Genomic DNA, 16,562 nt, shown 5'->3' on the forward strand with positions numbered 1-16,562 from the left:
TTTCATGCACAAGGACCCCTAGTTCCCTCTGTACTGCAGCACTTTGCAATTTTTCTCCATTGAAATTATAATTTGCTTTTCTATTTTTAGTGCCAAAGTGGATAACATCCCATTTTCCCACTTTCTACTCCAATTTTTTGCCCACTCACTTAGCCTGTCTATGTCCCTTTGCAGATTTCTTGTGTCCGCCTCTCAATTTGCTTTCTCGCCCATCTTTGTATCAGCAAATTTGGCGACATTACACTCGTTCCCTTCATCCAAGTCATTAAAATAGATTGTAAATAGTTGAGACCCCAGCACCGATCTCCAGCAGATTTGTCAAACATGATTTCCCTTTCATCTTTTTATAAGATAGATATTTACTTGCAACAATAACTTCGTCATTCAAAAGTTGAAAGCATGAGCCAGGTGTAATCTCGCATGATTCAGCATACATTGATGAGATGTGAAGTTTTGTTTTAATAATCGAAATGTGAAAATTGTAGTAAAATATTTGCAGTACAGCAAAATTAAACATTTCTGTCAACATAAATCTGTTGTGTAACCAACTTGGTTAGCAGAGTTATCAAAAGAGCTTCTCTGTGAATCGAGCGTGTTCAAAAGTCCCTAAAATAGTGACTCAACATTGTAGTCAACTCACTTCCAGTATAACGTAGCGTGTCTGCACCATAATCATACAAGCTCTATGGATTCTGAATGTATGCAAATTCAAGAAGTATCATAACTACACCACCAGATGATAGACTGTGGTCACATGAGATGGCACCAAAATGGTTCTTATATCTGTGTTGGAGTGCTCATGTCCACTTTGCAGAATATTTGGGAAATGTACACTTTGCAGGCTCATGTACACTTTGCAGACTCTTTGGGAAAGTTTCGGAGAATAAAGTTGGACAGTGAGGGAGAGATTTGCACCCTAGTATTGAGAGTTTTAAACTGTGGTAGAAATGGAAAGCTAGCTGATGTCAGCATCAAGGAACTGTTGGTCGAATTTCTGATGAGTAAGTTCGACATCACAATGTGTGGAGTTGTTTATTTTTTTTCTCCAATCTTCTTGCCCCTCTCATCCTGCTGGTATTGCTGGGGTATGGTTACGGCTCCTGGGCTGGGTTCCCATCTGCTGCTTCTGTCATATGGTCCATTCAGTGAGCATTGATAGTTTCAGTAAGCTATTTGTGCTGGGGGATGAACATAGCCCAGCCCACTCTTATTCAGGCCTGCACGTCCATCAGCGGTCACTGAATAGCCATCAGGTATAAGGCTCTGCTAACTTTATTGTCCGCAATCTAGAAGTACTGATGGTAGTTGCAGTATCCCCAATATCACCGACTGAGATTAAACTTATATCATTACAGACCAGGAATCAAATCTGGGTCCCTCTCGATCGGTATAGATGAGCTACTCAGTGTTTATTTTTTAAGAGTGTGATACTTTGAAAAAGGTTGCATTTTTAAACCAAAATGTGTGAGACTGGATCCAAATCAGTAAGGCGTATTTCGCTTTGGTATTAGTACATACCCATAAAGGCCAACCCCTTATTTTGTGCTGTCTTCAGCTTCTCGACCCCACGTGACAGCTGTGTATGAGAGCATGATTGCTGCTTTTCACAATTTCATTATTTGCATAGTCCTGTTCCTGGGCTCAAAAGAGCACACCTTAGCAAAACAGTCATGTTATATTGGGTTTCAATCACTGTGCTGTCATTCGCGACAGCTGTTGCAATAGGTTTGCACAGCCTTAAAGGAGAGGTGTGCCTTAATTTATTTAGTCCAATTGACAGCAAAATGTTCAAGACAGTAATGATTAAAGATGTACTAAATTTAAGAACAGAAGTGACCTACTGATGTACAATGGCTTACTGTTATCTGTGTGGATAAGGGGAGCTTCCCCCACAGTGTGCAGATTGTACTGGGCTCCCTAATGCGTATACTCAGCCGTACCTAACTTGGTGACTGGAGGGTCAAGGCAGTCTGACTTCAAATAGTTATGTCCCAGCATCTTTCTATGTTTATTGTATTTACAAAAAATCTTTAACTGCCTCCATCTTATTCTATGAAATTTCCTCTCTAGTTTCATTCTTCTCTTTATTTAAAATCTTTCTCGAAAATGGTCTTCGATCCAAGCTTTCGATCACTCTTTGTGAACTCTCCCTTTCTGGTACAGCTTCCATTTTCCTTATGCCAGTCTGTGAAGCATCTTGGGATACTTTTGCATTAAAAATTGTTATACAGTATTTACAAGATTGCAACGAGAGAGCAAAGCCTTGTAATTACAAAAAAGGTGGTTTGGACCATTTTTATAAATATGGAAACCAAAACTGCACGCAATATTCCGGGTGTGGCCTCACCAATACCCTGTATAACTGGAGCAAGACTTCCCTGCTTTTATACTCCATCCTCTTTGCAATAAAGGCCAAGATACCATTGGTCTTCCTGATCACTTGCTGTACCTGCATACTAATCTTTTGTGTTTCAAGCACAAGTACCCCCAGGTCCTGCTGTATTGCAGCACTTTGCTCCATTTAAATAATAACTTGCTCTTTGATTTTTTTCCTGCCAAAGTGCATGACATCACACTTTCCAACATTATACTCCATCTGCCAAATTTTTACCCACTCGCTTAGCTTGTCTATGTCCTTTTGCAGGTTTTTTGTGTCTCCACACACATTGCTTTTCCTCCCATCTTTGTATTGTCAGCAAACTTGGCTACTTTACACTCGGTCCCTTCTTCCAAGTCGGTAATATCGATTGTAAATAGTTGGGCTCCCAGCACTGATCCCTGCTGCACCCCACTAGTAAGAAGACCTGCAAAAAAAGTAAGTTAAAGTTTTTATTTTTTAATTCTTTTGCAGCAATTACTTAGTTCAGGTTCTTGTAAATGTTTTGTGATATTTGCTTTTTTGTTTTTTGTGATTTTTATTTTTTCTTCCAATTTTTTTTTGGGTGTTTTCTCCCCTCCCACAGGGTCTGTGTTTTTCGCGTTGATAGGCCTCGGGCTAAAGTTGGCAACATCACGGTCTTTAACGCGAATTGTTGTGGATCGGCATTTTTGGAGAACAAGCGTATTTTGTGGCTAAATTTACCTCCTCAAAAAAAAATGGCAATTTTTATTCTTTCTTCACTATTTTGTCGTTATTTATCAAATAACGACAGGCTGGGGAATTTCTAGCCCTGTGATTCTATGATTCTACCTCTCTTTTTACCAGTGTGCTACCAACCCTACAGTGTTTTTCTCAATGAATTATATACAACTACTCACGTTTTCAAAATGCTTACGTCCATTTTCTAGTTTAACACTAGTTTGGGAAGTGTAATGCAGTATCATTTGTAGGAGAAATGCACTGTGCTGTACAGCTGAGTCTTCAGCCATCAGAACACCAGATTTGTTTAAAGAAAACATTCCAGTGCTGCTCATCGATGTTCGTGTGTACATTGAGAAAAAAGAGAGGGAAAAATGATTGTTTAGTAGACTAGAGCTACCCGGTTACAGAGCACTATTGGAAGGAGTATAGGATTGTATTGCCTAGTATGGTGGAGTCTGTGGAGTTAACTGCTACTTGAAGCAGATTGTTGTGCATACATTTTACTATGTAGAATCTATAACCAGCTTACTGGGACATCAGTATTTTGTCCAAGTCTTTTACAACACAATTAAAGTGAAATCTGAGACTTTGATCCTTGCTGCAGTTTATTCCCACTGCAGCACTGTTATGTCACAATATACAAGCTCCTTCCAAGCTCATTGCTCTGACAAAGTGGCATTTCTGCAGTCCTTTGTTATTAAGTGAATCAGCAAAAAAATATTAAGTTCTCTTTTGGAACTTGATCGCTATAAGCTATTCCAGGAATGCTTTGGAGTATAAGGCTCTTTATTGTGAGTGCATTAACAGTTGCTGCCTGTTTTTGTTTCCCTGTTGAGTAGGAAAGAAGTTGGAGAGAAATGGCAAATTTGAAAATATATCTGAAGAATATATCTGTTGAAGGAGAACAGATGAACATAGCTTTACTTACTAATCTATTTTCTTGGTGGGAGCTTAATCCCAGCTTCACATACACAAATAAAATTAATGATTTAAGGGTACACAACCCAATTATTCTTTCCCCGCAAAGCTTCAACGTAACGTAAAGTATAAAAATGTAATTGCATTTATTTTGGACAGGACTGAAGAAATACAAACACATGTCTTCAGATGGAATCATTCTCCTGTGCAATGTTCCCTCTAATTTTTTTTTCGTGTGCAGTCCCTTTAAATTTGCTCAGCGGCCACACATGCACAGTATCTTCCTGTGGCAAGTTTCTGAGCGGCCTGCGCAGGACCTCCTGATTAATGCGCAGTCACACACCCACGCACCTTGGGAATATTGTTCCCCTGTGTATTTTAGAGACCATCATTTAAAAAAATAATATATACACAGATCTTGATGAAATTCAATTTTATTTTAAGTCTACCTCTCCTAGTGCTGTGAACCTGTACCCAGATGAGCAGGTGACTTATTCTTAGGACTCACCGACTACTTGTATTTTCTTCCCATGCTTTCAGTTCCTTGCAGAACGTAACCTCGGCTCTGTTTCATTTCATGACTCACTTGCATGAACCCAGATCCTACAAATCGAGACTTGTCTCCATAGAATAACTGATCACATGTTAGAAACTGATGATGAATTAGTTTTGAAATATAGCCACTATTATGTACAGCAAAATCCCACAAACAGCAATGAGGTTGCTAACCATTTAATCAATTTTTTGACGTTTGAGGGAGCAACTTTGAGTCGTATCATGGTATTTCTACCGGGCACCTGAACTAGTAGATGTGGCCTTGGTTTACTGTCTTATCCAAAGCACGACACTCCCTCACGCCTACACTTAGTGTCAGCTTATATAATGTGGTCATGACTTGGGAGTGGTGCTTGAATCCACAATTTCTGACTCAGAGGTGAGGCCTACCAACTGAGCCAAGCTCATACTGTGTAATCAGCTTTGTCAATGTACTGGTGTTACTGTTGATTACCGCAAGTTTGTTTTTACAAACAATTTCTTACAAATATCTAATGTTAGTAGTATTGACAACTGGATGTTATCACAAGCCCCAACTGCCATAGATAAAGCCTTGAATCTAGAGTGTTTGTATAATTAGGGGTCAGATATTCAATTTGTTTCTGGAGGATCATAAAATACTTTCTATATTTAACTAGTCTTGGTGGTAATTGGTTCCTTGTGACAAAACAACATCCTCTGGCTCTGAAATCTGACTATCGAATGCATTCTACATTGTGGCTCTTACAGTAGCCAACACCAGCCTCCCTGTTTTTGTTTATATAAAAAGTCATGAAATTTGCATAGACTGTGAATTATCATTCCTATTTCTTTGCTGATATAGTTAAAGTTTAGAAGATAAGGGATAAATGGATCTGCCTCCATAGCAAAGATGGCTAGTGGCCCTCAGTTGCTCAATACTGAAACTGCTTTTTATTTACATAGGAGTTACCAATACCAATCTGTTAATAAAATAACGTAGCATTTAAAAGTAACTTTTTTTTTTAATTGGTGAGAGGGAAAACAAAAATTCAGTCCCCTTATTTGCCTTATTCTGTGTGCCGATTACTTCCAGTCCAAAAACAAACGTCAGCGGCTCCCCAACCTCTTGCGACATGTTTGTGTGACCGCGGCTGGGGTTTTCTTTTCAGAATTTTTTTGCTTTGCTTCTTTTCTGTGACTGGTCAAGACCAGAATCTGATGGTGTAGTTTCTTAGTACATTGGAACAAAGCAGCTGTGGCCTGTCTACTGCTACTGTGCTGTAATGTACTAAGAGTCATAGAATCGTACAGCACAGAAGGAGGCCATTTGGCCCATCAGCCCGTGCTGGTCCCTTGAATGCTGTCAAATTAGTACTACTCTCGTCTGTCCACATCATTGGGAAGTGTTGTGCTCTGAAGATGATTTTGAGTTAGGGCTGTAAAAGTTAGTGACGGTGTGGGTGTTCTGGTTACATTTTAATAATCCATCCACAACCTTATTGTGCACTACAAAGTAAATATGTGTATTCCAGTGCACCGGTTACAAAGTGCTCAAGTTCTTTACCTGTCTGTTTATTTAGCCAAGAAGTATGCTGTAATTTTAATCATATTCTTTGTGTCATGTTAGTCTTTTACAATTTATGTTAGGACATGGCTACACAATTCCGTCCTCGGCTAACGAGAGCGTTAAGAGACTTAAACACATTCACAAACAATTTCTTTCTTCATATTTACTATGGGAAATCACCTTTGGACTTTGTATATTTTGTTTTGGGCATACAGCATGAACCAGTTTATTTGTTGGTAAAAGGGACTTTACTGATGCAATGATTCAAAGTGTTGCATTGCTCCTCGACATGTGCATACGTGACAGAAATTATGGGCTCAAGTTTCGGGCCGCACCTAGAACGGAATAGCCCCGACCTGGACGCCCGTTTTTCACGCCAGAAAATGCGGCTAAAAAATACTTACCGATTCTCTGGCTCCCTGCAGCTCCTCTGGAGCTGGGTGCGGCGCAGCACGAGCTGTGGGGGCAGAGCCAGGTCCCTGCGCTGAAAACAGTGCCGGGACCTCTGCACAGGTGCGCTACAGTGGCCTCATTGGGGCTGCGTGGATCAGGCTGCACCTCCCACGCCCAGCTCCTGCTTCCTCCCGCCCCCGGAACCGACCCGACTCCCACTCTCCTCGGACCCGGCCCGATCCGACCCACCCCCCCCGGCCACCAACCAGTAAATCCAGTGCTGGGGCGGGCCCGCCCAAAGTCTTGGGCCTGGCTGAGCCTGGCCCGTTCAGCCTCCCTCTCCTCTCTCCCTCCCTCCCTTCCTTCTCTCCCTCCCTCCCTTACTTCCCTCCCTCCCTTTCATCTCCCTTCCCTCCCTCCCTTCCTTCTCCCTTCCCTCCCTCCCTTCCTTCTCCCTTCCTTCCTTCTCCCTTCCTTCCATCCCTCCCTTCTCCCTTCCTTCCATCCCTCCCTTCATTCTCCCTTCCTTCCCTCCCTCCCTTCCTTCTCCCCCTCCCTTCCTCCCCCTCTCTCCCCCTCCTCTCCCTCCCTCCCTCTCCCCCTCCTCCCTGTCCCTTCCTCCTCCCCCTCCCTCCCTCCTCCCCCTCCCTCCCTCCTCCCTGTCCCTTCCTCCTCCCCCTCCCTCCCCCTCCCTCCCTCCTCTCCCTCCCTCCTCTCCCTCCCTCCATCTCCCCCTTCCCTCCCTCCATCTCCCCCTTCCCTCCCTCCATCTCCCCCTTCCCTCCCTCTTTCCCTCCCTCTTTCCCTCCCTCTTTCCCTCCCTCTTTCCCTCCCTCTTTCCCTCCCTCTTTCCCTCCCTCTTCCCCTCCTCTCCCTCCCTCTCCCCCTCCTCTCCCTCCCTCTCCCCCTCCTCTTCCTCCCTCTCCCCCTCCTCTCCCTCCCTCTCCCCCTCCTCTCCCTCCCTCTCCTCTCCCTCCCTCTCCTCTCCCTCCCTCTCCCCCTCCTCTCCCTCCCTCTCCCCCTCCTCTCCCTCCCTCTCCCCCTCCTCTCCCTCCCTCTCCCCCTCCTCTCCCTCCCTCTCCCCCTCCTCTCCCTCCCTCTCTCTCTCCCACGCCCCTCGCTGTCAGAAACACAGACACTGACAGACAGAATGAGAGAGACACACTTGTGGGGGGGTGGGGTGGTCCCAGCACGCTGTTAGAGGGCTCCTGGTGCTGCAGTCGGTAAGTAGAAAATGTTTTGTTTTATTGATTTAATTTTTTCTATTTTTAATTTTTTTTGAATTCATTTATTGGTTGATTTATTGATGTATTTATCATTTATTATTGATGATGGCTCTTTATTTGTAAAACTGAAGTATTTGATGTTTGTAAACTTCTCTTTAAACCCCCCCCGCCCCATTCCCTATGCCTGATTTGTAACCCAAGCCTGATTTTCTAAGTGTAGGCAAGGTTTTTCTGAGTGTACAAAAGTCTGCACTTACTCCATTCTAAGTTAGTTTGGAGTATGTTTTCACTGCCTAAACTTTCAAAACGGGCGTAAGTGGCCGGACACGCCCCCTTTTGGGGAAAAAAAAAATCTGTTCCAAACTGAAACTTTTCTAACTGACTAGAACTGGAGCAAACTAAATGCTGAGAATTGCAATTTCTAAGATACTCCATTCTAAACCAGTTGCTCCAAAAAAACAGGAGCAACTCAGGCCGAAACTTGGCCCCTAAGTAGTTACGCCTTTGAAGAGGTTTCTTTGATTCAGCCATAAAGACTTAAAAAAACTGCAACCAGAATCTTGACCCAGGGTTAATTCAATACAATATTGCAAGTTTTGTCAATTATCTGCAAAGCTTGAGAAATCAGCTAATACTTTTGAACAAGTATAGACTTTACGATTTGCTCTGTTACCTATATGATAACACTGTGTTTTCTGAATGTGGTTGTTACTGAAATCCAGTAGCTGTGTTCAGAGATATTTATGGGGTTGGCTGTTTGAATCTTAGAATCAATAGAACTTATAAGAAATATAGTTCAGACTAGCACAGCTCGTGCACTAGGAAGAACCACTGCATATTCCGTTCTTTTCTTTTCCATGTTCCTTTCTTTCTCAATCTCTCTCTCTCTCTCTCTCTCTCTCTCTCTCGCTCTGTCTCTGGTCCTTTCCTTTAACTCTGTTCCTTTTCTTACTCTCTCTCTTTACGTTCCCTTTCTTTCCCCACCTTGGTAAGTATATTCAGTGCATCAGTCAGTTGGGAGCACCTGTTGCCTTTCAGGCACAATGCTGTTGTACGTTCTTTAGTATGTTCAGCTACCGTGCGAAAGAATCCCACTTAGTGTATGGGGTGGGATGGCATGACTTACATTTTTACTCTATTTGTACGATGCATATTCTAAGTGCAATAAATCTAGCTTGGTTATGAATGCAGTCCAAATCACAGAGTGCAATAACTGGAGCCCGCTATGTTTCATTGAAGCACTCTACAGGAAATCATGAAAATAAACACTAAACAAAAATGGAATAAAATAACCACCCATGAACTTGATGGACGTTTTGTTGTGGCTGCACATTTTTTGTGGTCTAGATTAAAGAATCTAAATAATTACAAACCTGTGTTGTAATCATTGAAGGGCATAAGCTGCAGCAGCAGATGTGAAATGTGAACCACATGAAATTTACAAAAACATTCAAAAGATATGCAGCCTGTAAATCATAAAGTAAAACTGTTTGGCATGTTTTTCAAGGAGTTAACACGAGCTTGGGATAATATAAAACATTCCAATTCATCTTGCCCAAAGTGTAATGCACTTTTTTCTGAAATCAATTCTTGATTGTTGACCCAAAAAACTTAACATTGATTTTGCTGCAATTGTTAATCCCTGTAAATGTTATCACATTATTTAAGTGGAACATACTGGTTGCTGCTTGCTTGTGCTTTTTTAAAAAAAAGGGCCCACAAAGACTCTTAAATCATTTCCATTAATAATTATACATTATTAAAATACCATGGCCTGATTTTATGGCTATTGATATTTTGGGGGTTCAGACGACAGGGTGTAACTTGAACTTTGCTCTTGCGGCTTATCATATCTTCTGAAACTGTCCACATTTTGTTTCGTGACGAATCTGACATTTAATTTAACCCCAGCGAGATGCTGGGCAGGCGGGCGGGCCCCGCCGCCGACGAGGTAAGCAGTGTCAGGCCACTCGGCCGGGGATAGGGGCGACTCGGCTTGGGATAGGGTTGTTGCCCAGAGACAGAACGCACAGGGAGGGCCAGGAGCTACTGCGCACGCGCGGAGCTGCTGGCACTGTTTTTGGCGCAGAGCTGTAGCTCTGTTCCCAGCAGCTGCTGCTGCACAGTGCCAAGCTGGAAACGGGCCTACGGCTATCGGACAATCGCGAGGGAAGTATTCGGCGCAATTTTTGTTCTACAAATTAGGCGGGCCTCTCCGATGTATGCCGTTCTAGCGGGGGTCCAAAACTTGAGCCAGATGTCCAGAAAGGGACGATTTGCTATTGGATCTAATAATGGGGAATGAACCAGAGCAGAAAAAAGTAAAAGTAGGGGAACATCTAGGCAATAGTGACCATCATATAATACGCTTTAATATAATAATTGAGAAGGATGTAAGTACGACGAAGACCAGAGTAGATTGGAGAAAAGCCGATTTTGCAGAGCTGAAAATAGAACTTGGGAAAATAAAATGCAAAACAATATTGGCAAACAATGATGTAGAACAGCAGTGAGAAATATTTAAAACGGTGTTCAAGAGAGTCCGGGAAAAATATATTCCGCTAAAAAATAAGAACAAGTTGAACACTAATGAGACACGATAGATGAATAAAGACATAAGGGATATAAGGCATACACTAAGTACATGAATAGTAGGGGAGAGCATGACAAGAGACAATACAAAGATATTAGGAGAGAAGTTTTTATAAAAAAAAACAATTAGAAAGGCAAAAAGCAACTATGAAATTAAATTATCAAGGAACAAAATAGTAAAATATTTTACAGGCACATAAATAAAAAAAGGAAAGTTAGGATGGGAATAGGGCCACTAAGGGATGGACAGACAGCAATAGAGAGATGGCAGACATATTAAATAATTAATTTGCTTCAATATTTACCAGGGAGACAGAACAGGTGGACATGACATTGGATGATGAGATTAGATATGAAATAACATAGCCAAGTGGTCAGTTCAAGAACAACATTGGCATGGGACTGAAAGCACTTCAGCTGCCTATGTGCTCAGTTCTCATTGTATAATAATATGTATTTACTTCGCAAGCAGAGTGTAATCAAAACTTTTTTTCATTTTTCTTTGCATCTGTGCACTTCTGAAAAATATGGATATCGTGATTGAATAGGAGCCAGCCAAAGGTAGGTTTCCTTTTGTGTTTGGTGTTGGAGATAGGGGAAAGATGCCAGTTTACAGTATTGTATGCCATATTTTTAAAGATTCATTATCATGCAAAGCTGACATTCATTTTCCATCTGAGTTTCTCTCGAAGGTGGTGGTGGGTCTTCTCCAAGAGCAGGTCAGAGGTTGGGTATTTTGCGGCGAGTGGCTCACCACCTGATTCCTGAAATCCTCTCCACCAGCTACGTGGCATAAGTGAGGGAGTGTTCTGCAATACTCTCCACTTGGTGGGATGGGAGCAGCTGAAACAACACTCAGAATGCTCAACGTTCTCCAGGACAAAGCCGTCTGCTTCATCGTCAGCCCATCCACCATCTGAAATGCCCACTCTTTCCATCACTGGCATACTGTGACTGCAGTGTGCACTATCTACAGAATGTACTGCAGCAAGTCACCAAGGCATTGGCAGCATCTCCCAAATCCTCCACTATCTAGAAGGACAAGGGCAGCAGGTGCATGGGAAAACAATTATCTCCAACTCCACCTCCCCCCCCCCCCCCGCCCCCCCCAAGTCGCACACCATCCTGACTTGGACAAGCATCACCATTCCTGCATTGTCACTGGGTCAAAATCCTGACGATCTCTCCCTAACAGCATTGTGGGAGTGCCTTCAATACCGCGGTTCAAAAAGGTGACCAATCGCCACCACCTCGGGTCAACTAGGGACAGGTAATAAAAGCCGGCCTTGCCAGTGGCGCCTATATCCCGAAGAATGAGGAAATTGCTGAATATGTTTGCATTGAAGTGCTAGGCCGAGTATGCCATACTGTATACCATAACTTTAAATCCATATATTTCAACTGAGTGCAGAATTAGGGAAATAATGTGAGGAGTATAATGTAGATGTAGGGTTAAGTTGTGTGTTATTTCAAGCCAATGTGGCTAGTGTACTTTGAGTTCAGTGGTTAAATGTTAAATGTCCGCATCCAAATATTAAACTACCAGCTTGCGTTTGCTAGCTTTTGTAAAGTAAATAGTTATCTGCAGGATTTCTGATATCACTTGAGGTTGAAAGTATGCATCATACAGTATAAGAGAGAAAATGTCATGTCAACTTTATAATGCAGATCTGAAGGCTTATTACTTTATATGGCAGGATAGATGGTGTTTTAGTCCATAAGGTTGCCATAATAAACTTTATGTTCTACTCATACTAGATGTGTTTGTTTAAATTACATTTTATTTACACTTAAACTACTTATTTTAATCTGATATCAAATATTTTGGCAAGGCACCTGGCCTTAGCGCACTGGGGAACTTTAACATTTGAGTCCTCTGTGGTGGCAGTAAATAGTACTACATAGATTTTTATTCTGCATATCTGACATACTTTATGCTGAATTAACCTTATATTTTATAACTGGGAAAGACTCCTCTTGATAAAATGATCAGATATATGGGAGGAAAAAACAGCAGCAAAATGGCCCATTTGCCTAAACTCCGCCAAATCTATTATTATTTTGGTAATTTTCTTACAATTTTGGCTAATTTGTGGGGGAGATATTTTGAGATGATAAAATTGTGAATGCTGGAAATCTGAAGTAGAAACCAAAATGTGCCAGACATGTGCAGCAGGACAGTCGAATGGACTTATGAGGGAGAAAAAGGTTAATGTTTCAGGTTAGACCCTCCATCAGCACTGGAATTAAAGTTCTGAGTTCCAATGATGTATTCCGACTGAAATACATTCTGTTTATTTAAAAAAAAATGTAAAGTTGGCTTAATTTGCAGTTTTTCAAAACTTCTATATGCATCATTTCTAATTTCATTTTACAAAAGTCTTGATATGTATTTTTGCTACAGATTGCTCTTGGAAAGGGACATATACTGATGGTGAGTTCTTGTCCTTTTTTAATAAAGGTTTTTGCATACGATCACTGTTTCTGGTCAATGGATGAGTCCGTTAAGGAGAAGTTTGCAGGTATGTTGCGCTAAAAATTCGATTCTACAGGTGTACGGTGAGAGCCTCATTATAGTGTCTGAGACATTAGCTTTTGCTTGTGATACTAAAATTCTGTCTCTTTATTATCCTTTCACCCCTGCCCTTTGTTTAGGTCCCTGCGCCTACCACACCATTTGAGATGGTGGGCCAGTGACCACAGAGGACTTCAACCCCATTGCTGGGAGGTGTGGACTCACAATACGAGTTGACTTGCCCTCTAGATTGAGTCAGCTTAGCTCTTCATCCTCTTCCTCCTTAACCTTCTGTTTACTTGGTTGAGGTCAGGAACTTGCTGTACCGGTACTCACTTAACAATTGAGATGTTTGTGGCACAGCAAGGTAAAATGCTAGAGTATTGTACCAACAGGTGCGCTGTACTCTTGGTTACGTCATAGTCCTGCACCATGACTGTTCATCCACTGTGAAATTGTTCATAAGTGACAACCTCTGCTACTCTAAATTACAGCATCTGTGTGCGGGCTGTACAGGCAACTGCGGACATTAAGCTGAGACTACAGGAATATTACTCTGAATGTGATAGTTATGTGCCAATTTTGTTGTTTGATGCTGTCTACTGTTGTGCTATGTCAGGGCCTTGTTATGCTGAAATAAAAACAAAAATACTGACGGGCAGTTTTGATGAAGAGTCACCGACCTGAAACATTAACTCTGTTTCTCTCTCCACAGATGCTGCCTGATCCGCTGAGATTTCCAGCATTTTCTATTTTTATTTCAGATTTCAGCATCCGTAGTATTTTGCTTTTGTATCCTTGTTATACTGAGCAAGCTCTATTTTGGATACTTTTCTGGCTCTTGGCGATCGCTGACGCATCCTTAGGGACTAAGATTCTAGCTAAAATTGCCACTGTGAAATGTGTTGGTGTATAGTTTACTCTTGAGTTCAGAAGTACTGATCTAACTTTTCCGTAACTGTTTTAAAGACACTGACTTGTACTGCAGTACAGTTCTGGAGGTCCTGGCAGTCCTGTAGTACTTCACCTAAATGTTCATTCTTTGTATTTGCACCTGGGTGGTGAGGGGGGCTTTCCAGCTGAGCCTAATCCTGGCAACAACCGACATCCACATGTGTGCATTCATCAGTGGTAGTCACAAGATTCAACCATTGTCTGCCCGACCTGTGACAGAGACTGTAGGTCCCGCATTGGACTCATCAGTCACCTGAGAACTCATTTTTAGTGTGGAAGCAAGTCATCCTCGGTTCTGAGGGACTACCGAAGCGAGAGAGAGAGATTAGGCACAGGAACCTAGCTTGAAGAATTCGCTAAAACAAAAGCAAAATACTGCGGATGCTGGAAATTTGAAATAAGAAAAGAAAATACTGAAAACGCTCATTAGGTCGGGCTGCATCTTTGGAGAGAGAAACAGAATTAATGACCTAGATATTAACAGGGGTGGGTTGCATAGGCGATGGGGTGGAATTTCAGACAGGAAATCTGGATTTCCCCACATGCTGTGGACTCTGCAGTATGCGTCTTTTTCACTTGACGGGTTCCCTGCCTGGTAGTCAGCCTGATTGACAGACTTCACTGCCAGTTGGGTGGGAAGGACTACGGAGCAGGTAGGTCTGCTCATCGACCCCGGGGAAGGGTCCAATCCTGTGGTGGGGTCGTCCGATCCCTGACCCCAGTGCGGGAGAGACTGGGGGTTGTCAGTTGCCCTGCTCCTCTTGGGCCACAATGAGTGGGGAAAGGAACCCCAGCTGGCTACTGTTAAACCTGCAAAGAGGTTGCCAGCCTCACTAAAATATTTAAATTGCCAACTCACCTCCTTGGAGCAGGTTGGCTGCCGTCCCTTGTCCTGCCACTGTTACTCCCAGAAGTGTGCGTGGGTTGGGTTGGGTTAGGTTTCAGATTTTTAAAATTTTAACATCTGACCCGACCCCAACCCACCCATTTTTGGCTGTTACAATTCACCCCAACATTTCAGATCGATGACCTATCATCAGAACTGTAAAATGTTTGAGATGAACAGCTTTTAAGTAAATACAGAGCCAGGCAAAAGGGGGTGTTTGCCTTTCACTATTTCTGATAAATTCATTGCCTACCCCTTGGAATATAGATTCCCCCCACACACACGCTATACTGATGGTTTGGTGGAGATCAACATAGACCAGGGATTAAGCTCAAGATCCTCCTGACCTATTGGACTCTATACCATTTTAAAGACTTCGGGATTGTCCACTTTCAAAATTTGTCATTAGAATGACTATATTTAAAGTGTTGGCTATTATAGGGAAGGAGATCTGCAACCTGCACTTGACGTGTCACTGAGCACCCTGGAAGGTGAGTTAGAATTATTGAGGGTACACGTCTTGGGCATATCCCTTAATGTGAAGAGTTGAATTAAGCATTTGGCGATAAGCAAGGTTGGTATGTGGCAATAAAAATGGATGTCTAGGACGTCAGGGTGGCTGGCATGATGCAAGTTGCCAAGTGTGTGTCCGTGCATCACGTTGAAGACAGCTGACTATTACATAACTGATGAGGAAACTGAGATTTGAGATAACGGCTGTTGAAAGGCATTACATGGAGGCTGGGTATGAAAATATACACACGTACATCCAGGGTTCAGTACTTGCCATAATTGGGTTCCAGAGAGACACGCAACCGCTGGGAGCTGTAGAGTACACATTTTATTTCCAATTGAATTGTCGGTCCTACTAAAGATTTCCAAACCTGTCCCTCACTAAATGTGCATTTTTATTTCCTCATCACTACCTTTTCTTCTTTCTTGTGTAACTACTATATTTCTCTTCCCACCCCTCCCTTCCTTTCCCACTCCCAGGTCAAGACATAGTATTCAAGTGCCTTGGTGAAAGTCTGCTACAAAATGCCTTCCAAGGATACAATGCTTGTATATTTGCCTATGGACAGACTGGTAAGATGTCTCAATCGTGTATTTCTTTAAATGAAGTCAACATATTTTACAAGTAATTATCAGCATACCTTAGCTTTTACATGAAGTTGTAGCTAAATTTCTTGCAAGCAAACCTTTTGAATGGATGTAAATATAAATTACATGGATACTTGCAAGCTTCTAATGTTATGTCTCTTTTATCTGGTGTTACTTCTGTTAAATTGATGGTACTTGAACTAATTAAAATAAAAAGATACATCTGTATGAACACAAGAAATAGGAACAAGAGTAGGCCATTCAATAGGATCATGGCTGATTTACCTCAACTCCACCTTCCCGCAGTATCCCCATATCCTGATTCGTATCCAAAAATCTATCGACCTCTGTCTTGAATATACTCAATGACAGAGTCTCTGGTGTGGTGAATTCCATAAGATTGAGTAAAGAAATTTCTCCTCATCTCGGTCCTAAATAGGCGACCCTTTATTCTGTGACCCCCTAGTTCTAGACTCCCCGGCCAGGGGAAACATCCTTCCAGCATCTACCCTGTCACATGCCTTAAGAATTTCATACGTTTCAATAAGATCACCTCTCATTCTTCTAAAATCTAGGGAATGTAGGCTGAGTCTACTTAATCTTTCCTCATAGGGCAATCCCCTCATCCCAGGAATCAGTCCAGTGAAGCTCTGTTGCACTCCCTCTAAGGCAAGCATATCCTTCCTTATGTAAGGAGACCAAAACTGTACATTGTATGTGGAGTAACGATGTTCATTTCACACTGATCTAATTCTCTGTGGTATCTCGAAAAGTGAGACTGAATTCATGCTGATATGTTATCGATCTTATTT

The 16,562-nt window shown here is 42.2% G+C and overlaps 1 protein-coding gene across 4 annotated transcripts in view; it reads left to right on the forward strand.

Annotated features, from left to right (window-relative positions):
- The window catches only part of LOC139272953 (kinesin-like protein KIF13B), a 247,742-nt gene that overhangs the window by 112,516 nt on the left and 118,664 nt on the right, over positions 1-16,562 (forward strand). For all 4 annotated transcript variants that reach the window (XM_070889117.1, XM_070889120.1, XM_070889118.1 and 1 more), the window contains exons 3-5: positions 10,843-10,855; positions 12,756-12,816; positions 15,643-15,735. In XM_070889117.1, coding sequence (XP_070745218.1) covers positions 10,843-10,855; positions 12,756-12,816; positions 15,643-15,735 — 167 coding nt within the window. The remainder of the gene's footprint in view (positions 1-10,842; positions 10,856-12,755; positions 12,817-15,642; positions 15,736-16,562) is intronic.

This window comes from Pristiophorus japonicus, chromosome 9, assembly GCF_044704955.1.
Source record: "Pristiophorus japonicus isolate sPriJap1 chromosome 9, sPriJap1.hap1, whole genome shotgun sequence".
In the NCBI taxonomy this organism is placed as follows: Eukaryota; Metazoa; Chordata; class Chondrichthyes; family Pristiophoridae; genus Pristiophorus; species Pristiophorus japonicus.